Consider the following 15,763-nt stretch of genomic DNA (forward strand, 5'->3'; position numbering starts at 1 on the left):
ATATAGGTGGCCCCAAAGAGCAGATAAGTGGCCCACAAGACCAAAAAGGTGGCCCCAAGACCAGATAAGTGTCCTCCATAGTCATATGGGGCCCTACAGTAATTATAGACCGGTGTAATAGACATGGCAGTTGTTTGGGCCCCTGCTCTTTATTGGGCACCAGTGAAAAAAATAGCAGTTGCATTGGCTCCAACGGACAAAACCTCCTTTTTATCTGCCCAGCAGCACCACCTAGTGGTCAGATGGTTTTCGTTGTAAAGACTGCTTGCCTTCAGTAGAGGGCGGCAGCTGTAAGGAGGGCATCACTAATGCTGTAGGGGCTGCTGGGCATTTTAGCTGCTGCAATCATTTTCCAGTGGGACAGCTTCCTAGACTTACGTGTCCAACCGAACGGCAAACCATTTGGTCGTCGTGTCCAGTAATGTACTTACGGCCTGCAGATGGAGGCGCACCGGCCATTCAGGAGTCTGGGAAAGCTGGGTGACAACTGCTATTATGCTTTCCTTGTAGAAGACCACGACAAACGTCCTTTAATTATGCTTTAAGTAAGGTCACTGGATGTTACCTAGAGCAGCCTGTGGGCTCCCTGCCTTGGCTGCGAGTTGTAGCTTAACCCCTTACTAACAGGGCCTTTAAAAAAAATTTTTTTTTTTACATTTTTGATTTTTCCTGCCCACTTTACAATTTTCAAGTATGTACAACTTTTTGATGGGGGTGACCAAAACTGTAAATTCTGGCGTTGTGTATTCTTTTTTCTGTCAACATTCACCGTGTGGGATAACTAATATGTGGCTTTGAAGGATCGGACTTTTACAAACACGGCAATAGCCAATATGGTTTTGTTTTGATATTATAAACCTCGAAAAAGGAGGGAGGAGTTAAACTTTTAATACATTTTATTTATCCAATTAATAAAAAAGAACTTTCTTAAACTAATTTTTACATTTTATTAGTCCCCGTAGGGGATTTGAACTTGCGATTGCTCATACAGTATAACGCAATACCATAGTATTACATTGTACCATGTTCTGAAAGACAGTCTATCAAGACGTTCCACAGGCATGTACTCAGACACCACTTGTTCACAGGGTCTGGGGAATCACCCCGCCCCAATTTAAAAACATAATTAGCTAACTAGGTGCTGGGGATCGCGGGTATGTGCTGCGTTTAGTGCAGATGTGCGTGTTTGCGTACCTCCCATAGACCTCTATGGGACTCCTTGGTGCACAAGATAGAGCAAATCCTATATTTTTGCGTCTGCTAAAACAACGGGCGCCATAACAGCGAGAAGTGATTTCAATGGGTTCTATTCTTGTGCGCTGGCGTAGTTTGAATAGTCAAAAAAAACCCCACTGGTTCATGCGCCAATACGCTCTGTAGCGGCGAATGTATCAGCGCCCGCTCCCGTCTGTTTAACCCTTTGCAATCCCATTTTGGATTCAGGGTTTCCTAGGGGGCTTTCTCTTTCTGCCATTAAACAATGGCGCCATCTGCTGGCTAGAGCCAGTACTGCAGTATGTTACATGCCCGAGAGGCCCCCGACAACAGAGCAGCCAGTAATATACAGTAAGAATATCCTGCCGGACGTCTTCCGACATTGGATTTGTACAGCCTTCAATCAGAATGTCTTCAGACGTCAGACAGTGGATTGGAAAGGGTTAAGCCCTTATACACAGTTGGAAAAAAAAGTGATATCAATTTCTTTATTGCACACGTGAAAAACACAAATGTGACGTAAAAAAACCCACACGCCCCAAAACCGCAGATACTGCAGCTGCCGTGTGAATGAGGATAGGAGCAGAAGAGCCCAACGGGATACAGGACTGGGGGCTAGCAGCCGCCTGCCCCCGACCACCACCAGCCTTCGTTCCTAGGGTCTCGCACACCATCCGTGGACAGCAGTGGCAGCTCTGTGGGTGCAGCATCGCCCCCCTCTGTTGGGAACGTGTGACATTCTCCGCCCCGCGCTGGGCCTGACTCATATAGGGCTGGCTGCGGGCCCAGGACACTTGTAAACAGATCTGCCATTCAGCGCTCTCCCTTCCAGCATGCAGTTCTATCCCCTCGTTCACTTCCATCTGCAGAGGTACAATGCCAGCCGCGGAGGGTAAGTGCATCTCTCCAAGGACGGCCGCTACATTCTTTCTTCTACACTTGGAATTTTGGCCCGTCTTCAAGGATCTTTCCGGAGGGGATTTCCACTGTTGACTTTATTCATAATTCTCATTTTTTTATTTTTTTGAATGGGAAATTCCGGCGTCATTTAATATTTATTTTAGTTGAATTTAGTATTTTTGGTTTGTATTCTGACTGCCGTGATGTTGTATTAGGACCCCCCCTCCCCCCTGTTGGGCCCTCTGCAGAGGGGGCCCATGGCATACAGAGGAGTAGGGGGCAGTCACCAGTTTAAGGTGGCCCCATAACTGCGAGGGTACGGGGCTAAACAAGTGCCACGGGCACCTGCCCCAAGGATGGCCCCAGGCAGGGGACTGATTTGTAAGACTGCTGCTTGCTGTCAGAGAAGCGGAGCAGCATTTCTGGCTACTTCTCACCGCTGAGGGTTTGTTACATTGCATCCAGTCCAGACGTGCAAAATGTATGCTGTTGGTGCATCTTACTGCAATGTATCAGTGCAGATAAAATGTATCAGGATGGAGTTGGCACAGCCGGGCTTCGTCTTCACTCCATGTCGTTGTGTCAAACTGCTAGGACGAAGGGCTTATTGAGATGCGCAAAAACACTCGCCGCACGTATTTGCACATGAATAAGGTTGGGTGAGGTTGATTTTCGCACGTGTCTGCGCTCAGTATTGTACTTTTTGCGTACACAGGGCCAGTTCGCACGCACAACACACCCTTTCTGTAGGCTATTTAGCCTAACGAGGTCCAGATATGTTCTTTTTCACGTTTTGCGCAATATTTCAAGCTTTCCCTTGAGTATTTGTGCCACTACCATAGACCTTTACTGTGCAAAATGCAGAACGATAAAGCAGATGCCACTTTTTTTCCGTGCGTGCGCAAAAGACACACCTAAGAACGAACCCACTGCCTCCTATTTTGCCGCAGAAGTCAATGGAGGCATCTGACCTGCAGCCCACATGCAGTTAGCATATGGGCTGCGACTACCCGCGTCATCGCGGGAAATACAAAAAAGGGAAAAAAACCTGTACTGCACGTGACCGACGGCGATCCTCCGCGGTCACCAGCCAGGCTCACAGCCGGAATTCGCTGTGGGCCCGTTCGTGTGAGCCCGGCCTTAGGCCTCATTCATACATACGTAATTTTAGCGCTCTGATAGCGGCTGCACACACCAGAATATTCCACAATACACTGAAATATTTTGCTGTCGAAACCTGCACCAAAATCTGAGGATTTTGCCACGAAATTGCTGGCAGACTTAAGCAATTTGCAATTATGCATCAAAATCTGCTTGTTAGCAGTGCTGAATATTCCGCAACATTGCTGCGCTATTTCCTCTTTTTGCGCCTGAGGCCTTTCATGGAGCTCCTGACACAGATGTGAGCAGCGCTGAAGGGTGCCTTTACATGGATGCCCATCGTCTGAGACGCAGTGCGTTGTGTGACTGACGGCTGTTTGTATGGTTTTACATTGAACGATGCTGTTCAGTGTCTGCGGGGAGACCGACCATTGATTAGTTGGTGTGAACAGACAGTCGGCGACTATTTTCATAAGAGATCAGCGGCTAGTGACTGAGTTCTCGCTCCTCATCCGGCCGGCTGTGTTTACACCCAACAACTGGCAGCAAACACATGATCTATGATGGGGAAGTGAAACAAAAAGTGTAATAGAAAGTCGCAGAACCTTTCATCATGCAGTGACTGAGCTGTGGTCACTGGAAGCCCCTTCCTGCCTCCTTGTGATACAGGCTCAGCTCCTTCTAGGATGTCTTATAGCAATAAAGCCTGAGGAAGGACCCTACGTAGGCTGGAAAGCTCGCTGTAACATCATGTATTTTTGTTAGCCATCTACAAGATTATTTGGTTTCTGAGAATTATACCAATAGAGGATTCGTCTGCTTTCACTTGCGATTACAGATCTGCCCTGCAGCCACCTTAAATGCCCTCCTTATCTCTACTTGCTGCTGCTACTGAGAATACTTACAAATGACGCACTTTAGGAAACTGAAAATAAAGCTATACTGCATGCAAGGATCACAGTTGGGTAAGTTGTAGCATTATGTTATAGGCTCCTGGGCGATAATGCTATCCATCACTTTATACAGGGTACTTTTACTGTAAAGAATCCTTCCATAGTAAGATGCTACCGCTGGTTTAGGAAGCATGACCCCAGCGAGAGGTTCAGGGCCCTTTTACACAGGATGACTTGTCGGGATGCAGATGACAGACGGGTCCACCCAGCGATAACTGTTCCTGTGCTTTTACACAGGAAACAGCATCACTAGTAATTAGAGGCGGAGCAGACCGGGAATCGTTCCAGCCGCCCACCTCCATTCACGGTAAACAGGCCAATGTGACCGATGGCCTCTTTAGATGAGCCAATCCATTGTTTAGTTTTCTGCATGCAGAAAATGAACGAGAAGCAAACAAATTCTTGTTACCTGTTCAGCTGGGGTGTGCCTTTACACTGAACACATGGCAGCAAATTGAATCCTTGTTCTGGGTAACAGTGGCTCTACTCAGCCCAGCTGCCATCTGAATAGTTATTCGACATAGTCACAAAAGTGCTTGGCGATTAGTGGGGGGATGTGAGATGTTTGAAATGTCAACCCTTCCCCAATGCATGCTCATTGGTCGCCAAGTCCACTGGACGCACATAAACGCAAGCGGTAGTCTTTGAGGAAATCCTCGCTGTTGCTGTCTCTTGCTGGACCAAAAGCAAGGGTTCTTTCAAAGACCAGCAGGGAACGCTCATGTGAGGATCACTCGCACGTATTTCTCTGTTTTCGTGAATGTTAAGCCAGAGGGCAAATGTTCAAAAAAGGCGAGAGCCGCTTGGCGTTCAGTGGGAGGTGAACAAGTGCACATCAGTACTAGTGCAATATGTCGACCGCGGAACTAAGGGTGGTGACATGGGTTGGCCGGGATGAGTGAGGGTGAACGTCCACATAGCACCTCAACTGTGATCAGCACTGCCTCCGGCGCTCTGGTGGGCAGCCCTCCTGAGGACTGACAGACCGTGTTCTGCCCCCTCACTTTCTGTGTCAGCGGATTGCTGAGGCTTCAGCGGACTCTGGTCCCTCATGGTCGGCGCCTCTGGCCCCTCACCCGTAGCGGCCAGCTTCCACAAGATTGGCCTCTGCTGCTGTAGAGCTCTGCTGCTCCCTCCTGGGCGAGGAACCAATATGCGCCATAAGTAGGGTCAGTATCACCCCGCGCAAGTTGTACGTGCACCCGGCAGGGAGCTCCGAGAAAGTTTCCCTGTGAGTCTCTAGATGTGCGTTGATATGGGCAGGAGGAGGAGGCGACTGCACCCGCTGGGGAGCTTCCTCCCCCACTATGCAGGAGGAAGTGACATGCGCATCAGTTATGTGATCTGTGCAGCCGCCGCTACACTGTCCGCTGTTGTCACTAAGCTGGCTGCCGCTGCACGTGCACATTTGGTGCTATTGCAGAATCCACTGCTACGTGAAATGGAAGAGTTCTACTGTACTAGGTGTCCATGACGGGAGCTCAGGGGGGCATGCCCTGAGAGTTCCCTGCTGGCCAACCCATTTTGTCCACGCATAGTTCCGGTGGAGACATATTGCACTAGTAGGGCGCACACCTCCCTGCAACGTTGTTGGCTAGACGTTGAAAGAGAACAATTATCTGTTTACAGCAGTCGGTAATAATCAACCAGTGACTATTTTTAGGTGAGCTGAAACTAAGTGACTAGTAATCAAATTCTTGCTTGCTACCTGGTTGGCAGCCATGTTTACACAGAACCGTCGCTAAAGGTCTAACCGAACTCTTTTGCAGCAGCATCTGTTTTACATCTGGACTTTGGAAGTGTCTCCCGGCATGACTGCGGGTCTCCTGCCCAGAACAATTGTACATGTATATCATGCTCAGGGTTCGCGCCCGGACCAAGTGGTCAGGCAGGACACACTTCCAAAGTTTGTACATAAAACCATGTGGTTCGTTCCTGACATTCACTCTATGAAGCATTATTGGGATGATAGCTGCCATGTAAAGTCTCCTCAAAAGAAAAGCATGGCTACAAATCCCAATGCCAGTCTGCGTGTCTAAAGCTGTTGGTTGAGTTTAGTCCAGCAACTCCTGACCTCTGAATCAGACTGTTCAGGGCCCCCTTGTAGAGCGCTACACTATCCATATGCCCTGCCCGTCCATACACTATATCGCCCATCTGCTACCTCCACCACTGGGGTATGTTATACCAAACCTTCTCTACTGAAGACCCTCCAGGACTTGAAGTCACCGTTATCTATAGTTCTACAGCCCTTTCCCGGGCTCCAACATCGTGACCCTTCTGCATTTTCACATCCAAACTGCAATTAACAGAACCGTAAGGGGTCCTACACACAATCCGGGACTTTCTTGTCTCATTACAAGGAACAATATTCCCCCTTCCCCCAAGTTTCCACCGAATCTGGAATAATTGGATCCTGGAAACAAGGCTTGAGTGAGCACACATAATGCTGTGGGCTTGTCATTGCCGTCTCTTTGTCTCCAGTGGAATTTTCCAGCCAGGAGGGTGTAGCAGAGGAAATGTAGAATTGTAGAACCGGAGGAATGTAGTGGAGGCGGCTGTGGCACCAACCAGGGTGCAAACTGGACCAGGAGTTTGCAAACTGCCACAGCAGAAGCTCCAACTTTGTATGTTAGGGAGTTGCACTCCAGCATTTTCCCAGTATGCACCTGTCACACAAACGTCTTACTGTGATTTGCATAAATGCTGCGCTCCCACCACCAGTGTACAAGAGGCTCGTTGTGCTGCTACATTGCATCTCCCCTCTGTCACCATTCACAGGATACAGGCTGTCATCAATGGCACCAGTAATCTGCAGGAAGAGCAGCAGCAGGGAATTATCTGAATGCTCCTTCCTATAAGTAGTGATCCGGATGATATGTACAGCCTACACTTAAGGGGGTTGTATAGAATTACAAACACATAGAGGTGATCTTGAGACTCAGCCCCCTTAACTTTAGGTAAAGTGGTATTCCAACCTTTTACTATTGCTGACCTATCTTCAGGGCTGGTCATCAATAGTTGATCGTGGGGGTCCGTCGCTGAGGATCCCCGCCGATCAGCTGTTCCTCTGGTCCGCTGCTACTGACAGCGGGGCCGTACGCCATCGCTGACGGTTTAGGCTGGACATGTAATAGGAGGCTTCGCTCAATTTGATTTTAATGGAAGTGAAGCTGGCTGTTACACTTCCGCCCTTGACCGCTGATGCTGACCTACAGCTCTGCTGTATTGACAGAGGAACAGCTGATCGCGGGGATCCTGAGTGATGGACCCCCACTGATTCACTATTGATAATATATCCTGAGGATAGGTCAGCAATGGTAAAAGTCCAAAATACCACTTTTGGTCTGACCTGCAATGCCAGATATGGCCTGCGGATTAGTGTGGCGCTGTTTCTGTTTTTTCTAGTCTAGCGCAATCCTTTTAATTCCCTTAAAGGTGTTTTCTGAGTGTAAATTAAGTTTGCCAGTGAGTAGATAAAGGGTTGCTCATGGCGCAGTGTTGATACTGGTCCTTACAATCCAATCCAAGAAGATGCCCTCTGAAGCCAGTGATTGGCTGATCAGTCACATGACTGATGAACAGCATGTGACCGGTACATTCTCTTCCAGGATTGGATCGGCAGACACCAGCGTATCAGCATTGCACCAGGGGCCATCAGAAAGGTGGGTATATGCTTTTGGTTTCTTTTAACCCATTATTTCATAACTGGCAAATGTGTTTTAGGCCTTCGGCACACTGGTGTATTTGTGTGCTGCCCGTGTGGTGCGCGATGTGGCTTCCAGGATAAGATACAGAACACGGAGTTACAAAAATAGAAACTTATGTTATAACTGATAAGCTGCAGAGGAGAATGCTTATGTAATTTCAGAAAGCGAATGTTATGTTATCGCGTATTCGAGCCGTGAAGTTGTTAGTGCCTCACAGATCAGTGTTATGTAACTTGCAGGCCTGCATAATCCCTTACAGTCACTGTATGTGTGCACACATTTGGCTTTTCTGGAGGCCAGCCCCACTTACGATGCATGGCTGAGGGAACTCTCGACATCTACTGGTAACTCCTGATCTGAAGAACTGTAGGATAGCTCTGACTTGCTATCTTGCGGGTCCCTCCAGCAGCTCTGGCTACTGCACTGTAGCCTCTTGTAGATGGTAGCCCTTTGGCTCTGCATTGTGGCCTCCTGTAGACTATCGCCTCCAGCGGTGCTACCTGGGTGCAGCGGCACCTCCACTGCCCAATAGACTCCTGTGCTTCCCCAGCTCTCAGTGAGCTCACTCTCCCAAAAGCTGCTGGCTCCAATCCACGTGGCACAAACAGTCTCTATGCTGCCCTTTCTCTCACTTTCTTGCAAGCATGAGCAGCCCCTCTGTAAGTTTTCAGGACCTTGCTAGGGGGCAGGGATCTCCCTCTGTAGTGCCTAGTAAGTTCCAGAACATTTCTCTGCACTGTGTGGGGGGCATGTGGGCCCTTTATTTTAGCAATCAGTTGGAGTCTTAGCAGGCTCCCCACGTGGTGTAATTGGTGGGTTTGGATGAGTAATCACTAATTAATATGGGGCCTTTAGCCTTCACTCACACCAGCTTCATAGGTTTAGTTTGGAGTTACTGTTATATAAGATGGGAAAACCAGTATTGCACCTTGGTGGAGCTTGACTTCCCCTTTATAGACCAGTGGGGTTAGTAGTATTTATTCTGTGATGTATCCTGGTTTCTGATATAACTGTAAATTGCAATGCAAGTGTGAACAGAGCCTTATAGGCAAGCCCTTTCCACATTCTGTCACATCCCAAGATTGGCTTTATGTAGACCCCATAGCGGTACCAGTTATGAGTTCCATTTGCCATGAAGTACCAACATCTGATAGGGCTCATTTCGATTCATCTTCCAGCCCCCATACTGTATTATGCTCATTTTATACAGAACATTTGTGTTCTATGATTTTACTCATCCTCCCATTCCTTCTCTCCCGCAGCCCATCCATGAGCCCGGATTTCCAGCACTATAGCTTCAGAATGCCGAATATTGGATTCCAGAACCTCCCCTTGAACATCTACATCGTGGTGTTCGGCACTGCAATATTCGTCTTCATCCTGAGCCTCCTCTTCTGCTGCTACCTGATACGGTAACCTCTACTTATTCTGACTGATCGCCTTCTTTCTTGTGATCTCTACTGGGATTATAAAGCACTTTGACCCATCACTGGTGGGCGCTGCATGATGACCAGCTATAGATCGTGTGGTGTGACCATAAGTGTAACAGTCTATATCCCAGCCAGCATCTTTTGAGGGTTGTCGGTGTCTGGAAGTTCTTATGGTGTCTATCAATACATACCACTCGCCCCATAATGTCCATAACTGTGATATGACTGGACTCGGCTCAAGACCAGCTTAGATAAATGCCCATTCACCCGTCTTCCTGAGTATCAGAAATGGAGCGTGGGTGACTTTAGTACCTAAATTATTGTTACCACCGAGGAAGTGGTCACTGAGTTAGATCGCATCTATGTGCTAATTTTGGTGAGGTATGGATTTGCATCAAAATCTGCACCATTTGCAGATATACAAATGATGTAGAATCCTCGTCAAGAGGGGATGTCACTCCTTTTTTTTTCACAAAATGAATTTGAATTCCATGGATGAAAATTTGTGTTGTGAAGACGAATGAATGGGACACATTGTGATCAGAATGCAGCGTGGATTCGTGCCAAGGTCTGCCATCTGAATACACCCTAGTACTACCTGAAACTGAACATTTACACACTGTTCTTGGAAGGCACTGGTTCATCTTGAGGAGATCCTGCTGGTTTAGGAAGTCTTACAGGCAATGCTTCCTGGGAAAGGTTATGCAAATGATCTCTCCTCCAGAAGGAAGAAAATAGTCTCTCTAGTGCCACCTGCAGGGTTTCTTCCTTCTGAAGGAGAGCTGATTTACATACTCAGCCACTGGATGACTGTAGGCTGTTTGCAAGCCTTATAGAGAATACATGGGATACTCTGCAGAGCACATAGCTTGTGCATGCCCTATACTATATATATATATATATATATATATATATATATATATATATATATACCTGATGTTCCGCAGTGTATATAGCTTGCGTGTGCCCTATACTGTATATATCTGATGTTCTACAGAGCGCAGAGCTTGTGCATGCCCTATACTGTATATATCTGATGTTCCGCAGAGTATATAGCTTGTGCGTGCCCTATTCTGTATATATATATATCTGATGTTCCGCAGAGAATATAACTTGTGCGTGCCCTATACTGTATATATCTGATGTTCCACAGTGCATAAAGCTTGTGCGTGCCCTATACTGTATAAATCTGATGTACCGCAGAGTATATAGCTTGTGCGTCCCCCATACTGTATACATCTGATGTTCTACAGAGCGTGGAGCTTGTGCGTGCCCTATACTGTATATATCTGATGTACTGCAGAGTATATAGCTTGTGGGTGCCCCATACTGTATATATCTGATCTACAGAGCGTGGAGCTTGTGCGTGCCCTATACTGTATATATCTGATGTTCTGTAGAGCTTGTGCGTGCCCTATACTGTATATATCTGATGCTCTGCAGAGCTTGTGCGTGCCCTATACTGTATATATCTGATGTTCTGCAGAGCCTGTGCGTGCTCATACTGTATATATTTGATTTTCGGCAGAGCTTGTGCGTGCCCTATACTGTATATATATATATGATGTTCTGCAGAGCGTAGTGCTTGTGCGTGCCCTGTACTGTATATATCTGATGTTCTGCAGAGCGTAGAGCTTGTGTGTGCCTTATACTGTATATATCTGATGTTCCGCAGAGCGTAGTGCTTGTGCGTGCCCTATACTGTATAGATCTGTTCTGCAGAGCATAGTGCTTGTGCGTGCCCTATACTGTATATATCTGATGTTTTGCAGAGCGTAGTGCTTGTGTGTGCCCTACTGTATATATCTGATGTTCTGCAGTGTAGAGCTCGTATGAGCCCTATACTGTATATATATATATATATATATATATATATATATATATATATATATGATGTTCTGCAGAGCGTAGTGCTTGTGCGTGCCTTATACTGTATATATCTGATGTTCTGCAGAGCGTAGTGCTTGTGCGTGCCCTATACTGTATATATCTGATGTTCTGGAGTGTAGAGCTCGTATGAGCCCTGTACTGTATAATATCTGATGTTCTGCAGTGTAGTGCTTGTCCGCGCTCTATATATGTCCGTGCCCTATACTGTATATATATATATATATATATATATATATATATATATATATATATATATGATGTTCTGCAGAGCGTAGTGCTTGTGCGTGCCCTATACTGTATATATTTGATGTTTTGCAGAGCGTAGTGCTTGTGTGTGCCCTATACTGTATATATCTGATGTGCCGCAGAGCTTGTGCGTGCCCTATACTGTATATATCTGATGTTCTGCAGAGCGTAGTGCTTGTGTGTGCCATAGGCTGTATATATCTGACTAGCTGATATATCCGGCTTTGCCCGAGTTAATTTGGTACAGGTGTTTATCTGGTGTTCACACAGAAAATCTTCTGAAGCCGTGGTTACTTTAGAGATACCGGAAAAACATATTTTCACCATTTTGCATGGTTGTTTGCGTTACCAAAAAAACACCACGTGGAGGCAACCATGCGACGTTTCCTTTATATAAAATGACATCAGGAAGTGAGAGAATTAGATTACGTACTCAATTTTCTATGACATTGGGAAGTGAATTAGATTCCATACGTAAAATTTGGACGCTAATTCTTTTGTGTTTAGAATTAAATAATTGAGTTGGGAAACATTAACTTTTCCTATTTATGACATAATCAATGCTCTTGTCGAATTTCGAGTTTCTATGACACCGGGAAGTGAGAGAATTAGATTCCGTTCGTAAAATTTGGACACTAATTCTTTTGCGTTTAGAAGTGAATAATCGAGGTGGGACCCATTAACTTTTCATATTTATGACACAATCAATGCCTGTGCCAAATCTCAAGTTTCTATGACACCAAGAAGTGAGAGAATTAGATTTCGTACGTAGAATTTGGACGCTAATTCTTTTGCGCATAGAATTGAATAATCGAGTTGGGACCCATTAGCTTTTCCTATTTATGAAATAATCAATGCCCGTGCCAAATTTCGAGTTTCTATGACACAGGAAATTGAGAGAATTACATTCCGTACGTAAAATTTGGACGCTAATTCTTTTGCACATAGAATTAAATTATTTGAGTTGGGACCCATTAACTTTTCCTATTTATGACATAATCAATGCTAGTGCAAAATTTCCATTTTCAATGACATTGGGAAGTTGGAGAATTAAATTCTGTACGTAAAATTTGGACGCTAGTTCTTTTGCGCTAGAATTGAATAATCAAATTTGGACCCATTATCTTTTCCTATTTATGACATAATCGATGCTCCTGCCAAATTTTAAGTTTCTATGACACCGGAAAGTGAGAGAATTAGATTCTGTACGTAAAATTTCGACGCTAATTCTTTTGCGCTAGAATTAAATAATCGAGTTGGGACCCAACTTCTTTTCTATTTTGGAAATAATCTATGCTCTTACCAAATTTCATGTTTCTACGATATTGGAAAGTGAGAGAATTTTTGGCGAGTCAGTGAGGGCTTGTCTCTGTCTCTCTGTCTGTCTGTCTCTGTCTCTGTCTCTCTGTCTGTCTCTCTCTGTCTGTCTCTCTCTGTCTGTCTCTCTCGCTCTGTCTCTGTGTCTCTGTCACTCTCTGTCTCTGTCTCTCTCTGTCTCTGCCTGTCTCTCTGTCTCTCTGTCTCGCGCTCTCTCTCTCTCTGTCTTGCGCTCTCTGTCTCTCTCTCTCTCTCTCTGTCTCGCTCTCTCTCTCTGTCTCGCTCTCTCTCTCTGTCTCGCTCTCTCTCTCTGTCTCGCTCTCTCTCTCTGTCTCGCTCTCTCTCTGTCTCTCGCTCTCTCGCTCTCTCTCTCTGTCTCGCTCTCTCTCTCTGTCTCGCTCTCTCTCTCTGTCTCGCTCTCTCTCTCTGTCTCGCTCTCTCTCTCTGTCTCGCTCTCTCTCTCTGTCTCGCTCTCTCTCTCTTTCTCGCTCTCTCTCTCTGTCTCGCGCTCTCTCTCTCTGTCTCGCGCTCTCTCTCTCTGTCTCGCGCTCTCTCTCTCTGTCTCGCGCTCTCTCTCTCTCTGTCTCGCGCTCTCTCTCTCTATCTCTGTCTCGCGCTCTCTCTCTCTATCTCTGTCTCGCGCTCTCTCTCTCTCTCTGTCTCGCGCTCTCTCTCTCTCTGTCTCGCGCTCTCTCTCTCTGTCTCGCGCTCTCTCTCGCTCTGTCTCTCGCTCTCGCTCTGTCTCTCGCTCTCGCTCTGTCTCTCGCTCTCGCTCTGTCTCTCGCTCTCTCTCTGTCTCGCTCTCTCTCTGTCTCTCGCTCTCTCGCTCTGTCTCTCGCTCTCTCTCGCTCTGTCTCTCGCTCTCTCTCGCTCTGTCTCTCGCTCTGTCTCTCGCTCTCTCTCTCGCTCTCTCTCTCGCTCTCTCTCGCGCTCTCTCTCGCGCTCTCTCTCGCACTCTCTCTCGCTCTGTCTCTCGCTCTGTCTCTCGCTCTGTCTCGCTCTGTCTCGCTCTGTCTCGCTGTCTCTCTCTGTCTCGCTCTCTCTCTCTGTCTCGCTCTCTCTCTCTGTTTCTGTCTCGCTCTCTCTCTCTGTCTCGCTCTCTCTCTCTGTCTCGCTCTCTCGCTCTCTCTGTCTCGCTCTCTCTCTGTCTCGCTCTCTCTCTGTCTCGCTCTCTCTGTCTCGCTCTCTCTGTCTCGCTGTCTCTGTCTCTGTCTCTCTCTGTCTCTCTCTCTCTGTTTTGCAGAGCGTAAAGCTTGTGCGTGCCCTATACTGTATGTATCTGATGTTTTGCAGAGCATAGAGCTTGTGCGTGCCCTATACTGTATATATCTGATGTTTTGCAGAGCGTAGAGCTTGTGCGTGCCCTATACTGTATATATCTGATGTTCTGCAGAGCGTAGAGCTTGTGCGTGCCCTATACTGTATATATCTGATGTTTTGCAGAGCATAGAGCTTGTGCGTGCCCTATACTGTATATATCTGATGTGCTGCAGAGCGTAGAGCTTGTGCGTGCCCTATACTCTATATATCTGATGTTCTGCAGAGCGTAGAGCTTGTGTGTGCCTTATACTGTATATATCTGATGTGCCGCAGAGCGTAGAGCTTGTGCGTGCCCTAAACTGTATATAGGTGATGTGCTGCAGAGCGTAGAGCTTGTGCGTGCCCTATACTGTATATATCTGATGTTTTGCAGAGCGTAGAGCTTGTGCGTGCCCTATACTGTATATATCTGATGTTTTGCAGAGCGTAGAGCTTGTGCGTGCCCTATACTGTATATATCTGATGTGCCGCAGAGCGTAGAGCTTGTGTGTGCCTTATACTGTATATATCTGATGTTCTGCAGAGCGTAGTGCTTGTGTGTGCCCTATACTGTATATATCTGATGTGCTGCAGAGCGTAGAGCTTGTGCGTGCCCTATACTGTATATATCTGATGTGCTGCAGAGCGTAGAGCTTGTGCGTGCCCTATACTGTATATATCTGATGTTTTGCAGAGCGTAGAGCTTGTGCGTGCTATTTGTAGTATATATGTTTCTCTCCAGGTTATAGTGAATGTATACCATGTTGTGTTTTGTAGAGCGTATAATCTGTGTATAGTGTCTGCAGAGAAATATATCCTGTACGTGGTTGGTATATACGCCATTGTGCCAGGCCGTGCTCCGCTGCATATCGGTCATCTGTTGCATTTTTCGTCTTTTATCTTGTTCTTATTTCCGGTTCCATGACGTCGCCTTCACCCACAGTTGAATTTCGACTTCTGCTAAATTCCTAATACCAGAAAGATATGACTGTACATAATTCTGCAGTCTATCTGTATTCTAAATGCAGCTCTGGATGTGACTGGGCACTGTGTGGTGGTATTACACTGACATGCCAGACGTCCTGGGACAGCTATATGTTAATTGGTGATGGTGACACCTGGACGCCCTCACTGTACGGGTTTGGAGATGTTGCCAGTGAGGTTGAATTATCATTGTTGGAGCAATGCGTGACAGCGGGCGCCAGACGGATGAGACATCGCGTTCCTGAAGTTGTGTGGACATTTAACATTCCTCCATCCACAGTGTCGCGTGTACTGGGAAAACGTCATAGAAGGCATAGACACCCACAATGCACAGCGGTCGCCCGCGGGTGCTTAATGGTCGCCACCAACACTTCTGGCTGGAATTGTCCTTGCAAACAAACAGGCGACTCTGGCAGAAACCACATCCAAGGCAGGAGCCCCACACGTGTATCCCGCAGGTCAGTGCAGGAGCCCCACACGTATATCCCGCAGGTCAGTGCAGGAACCTCACACGTATATCCCGCAGGTCAGTGCAGGAACCTCACACGTATATCCCGCAGGTCAGTGCAGGAGCCCCACACCTATATCCCGCAGGTCAGTGCAGGAACCCCACACATGTATACCGCAGGTCAGTGCAGGAGCCCCACACGTATATTCCGCAGGTCAGTGCAGGAGCCCCACACCTATATCCCGCAGGTCAGTGCAGGAGCCCCACACG

The 15,763-nt window shown here is 47.0% G+C and overlaps 1 protein-coding gene across 2 annotated transcripts in view; it reads left to right on the forward strand.

Annotated features, from left to right (window-relative positions):
* RNF24 (ring finger protein 24) overlaps positions 1–15,763 on the forward strand; it is a 140,781-nt gene that overhangs the window by 97,443 nt on the left and 27,575 nt on the right. The window contains exons 1-2 of one of the 2 annotated variants that reach the window (XM_066572931.1): positions 2,062–2,107; positions 9,142–9,291. In XM_066572931.1, coding sequence (XP_066429028.1) covers positions 9,149–9,291 — 143 coding nt within the window. In that variant the 5' untranslated portion in view covers positions 2,062–2,107; positions 9,142–9,148. Of the gene's footprint in view, positions 1–2,061; positions 2,108–9,141; positions 9,292–15,763 lie in introns of those variants that run through there. The other variant, XM_066572932.1, reaches the window with a different exon arrangement.

This window comes from Eleutherodactylus coqui, chromosome 7 (assembly GCF_035609145.1).
Source record: "Eleutherodactylus coqui strain aEleCoq1 chromosome 7, aEleCoq1.hap1, whole genome shotgun sequence".
Lineage (NCBI taxonomy): Eukaryota > Metazoa > Chordata > Amphibia > Anura > Eleutherodactylidae > Eleutherodactylus > Eleutherodactylus coqui.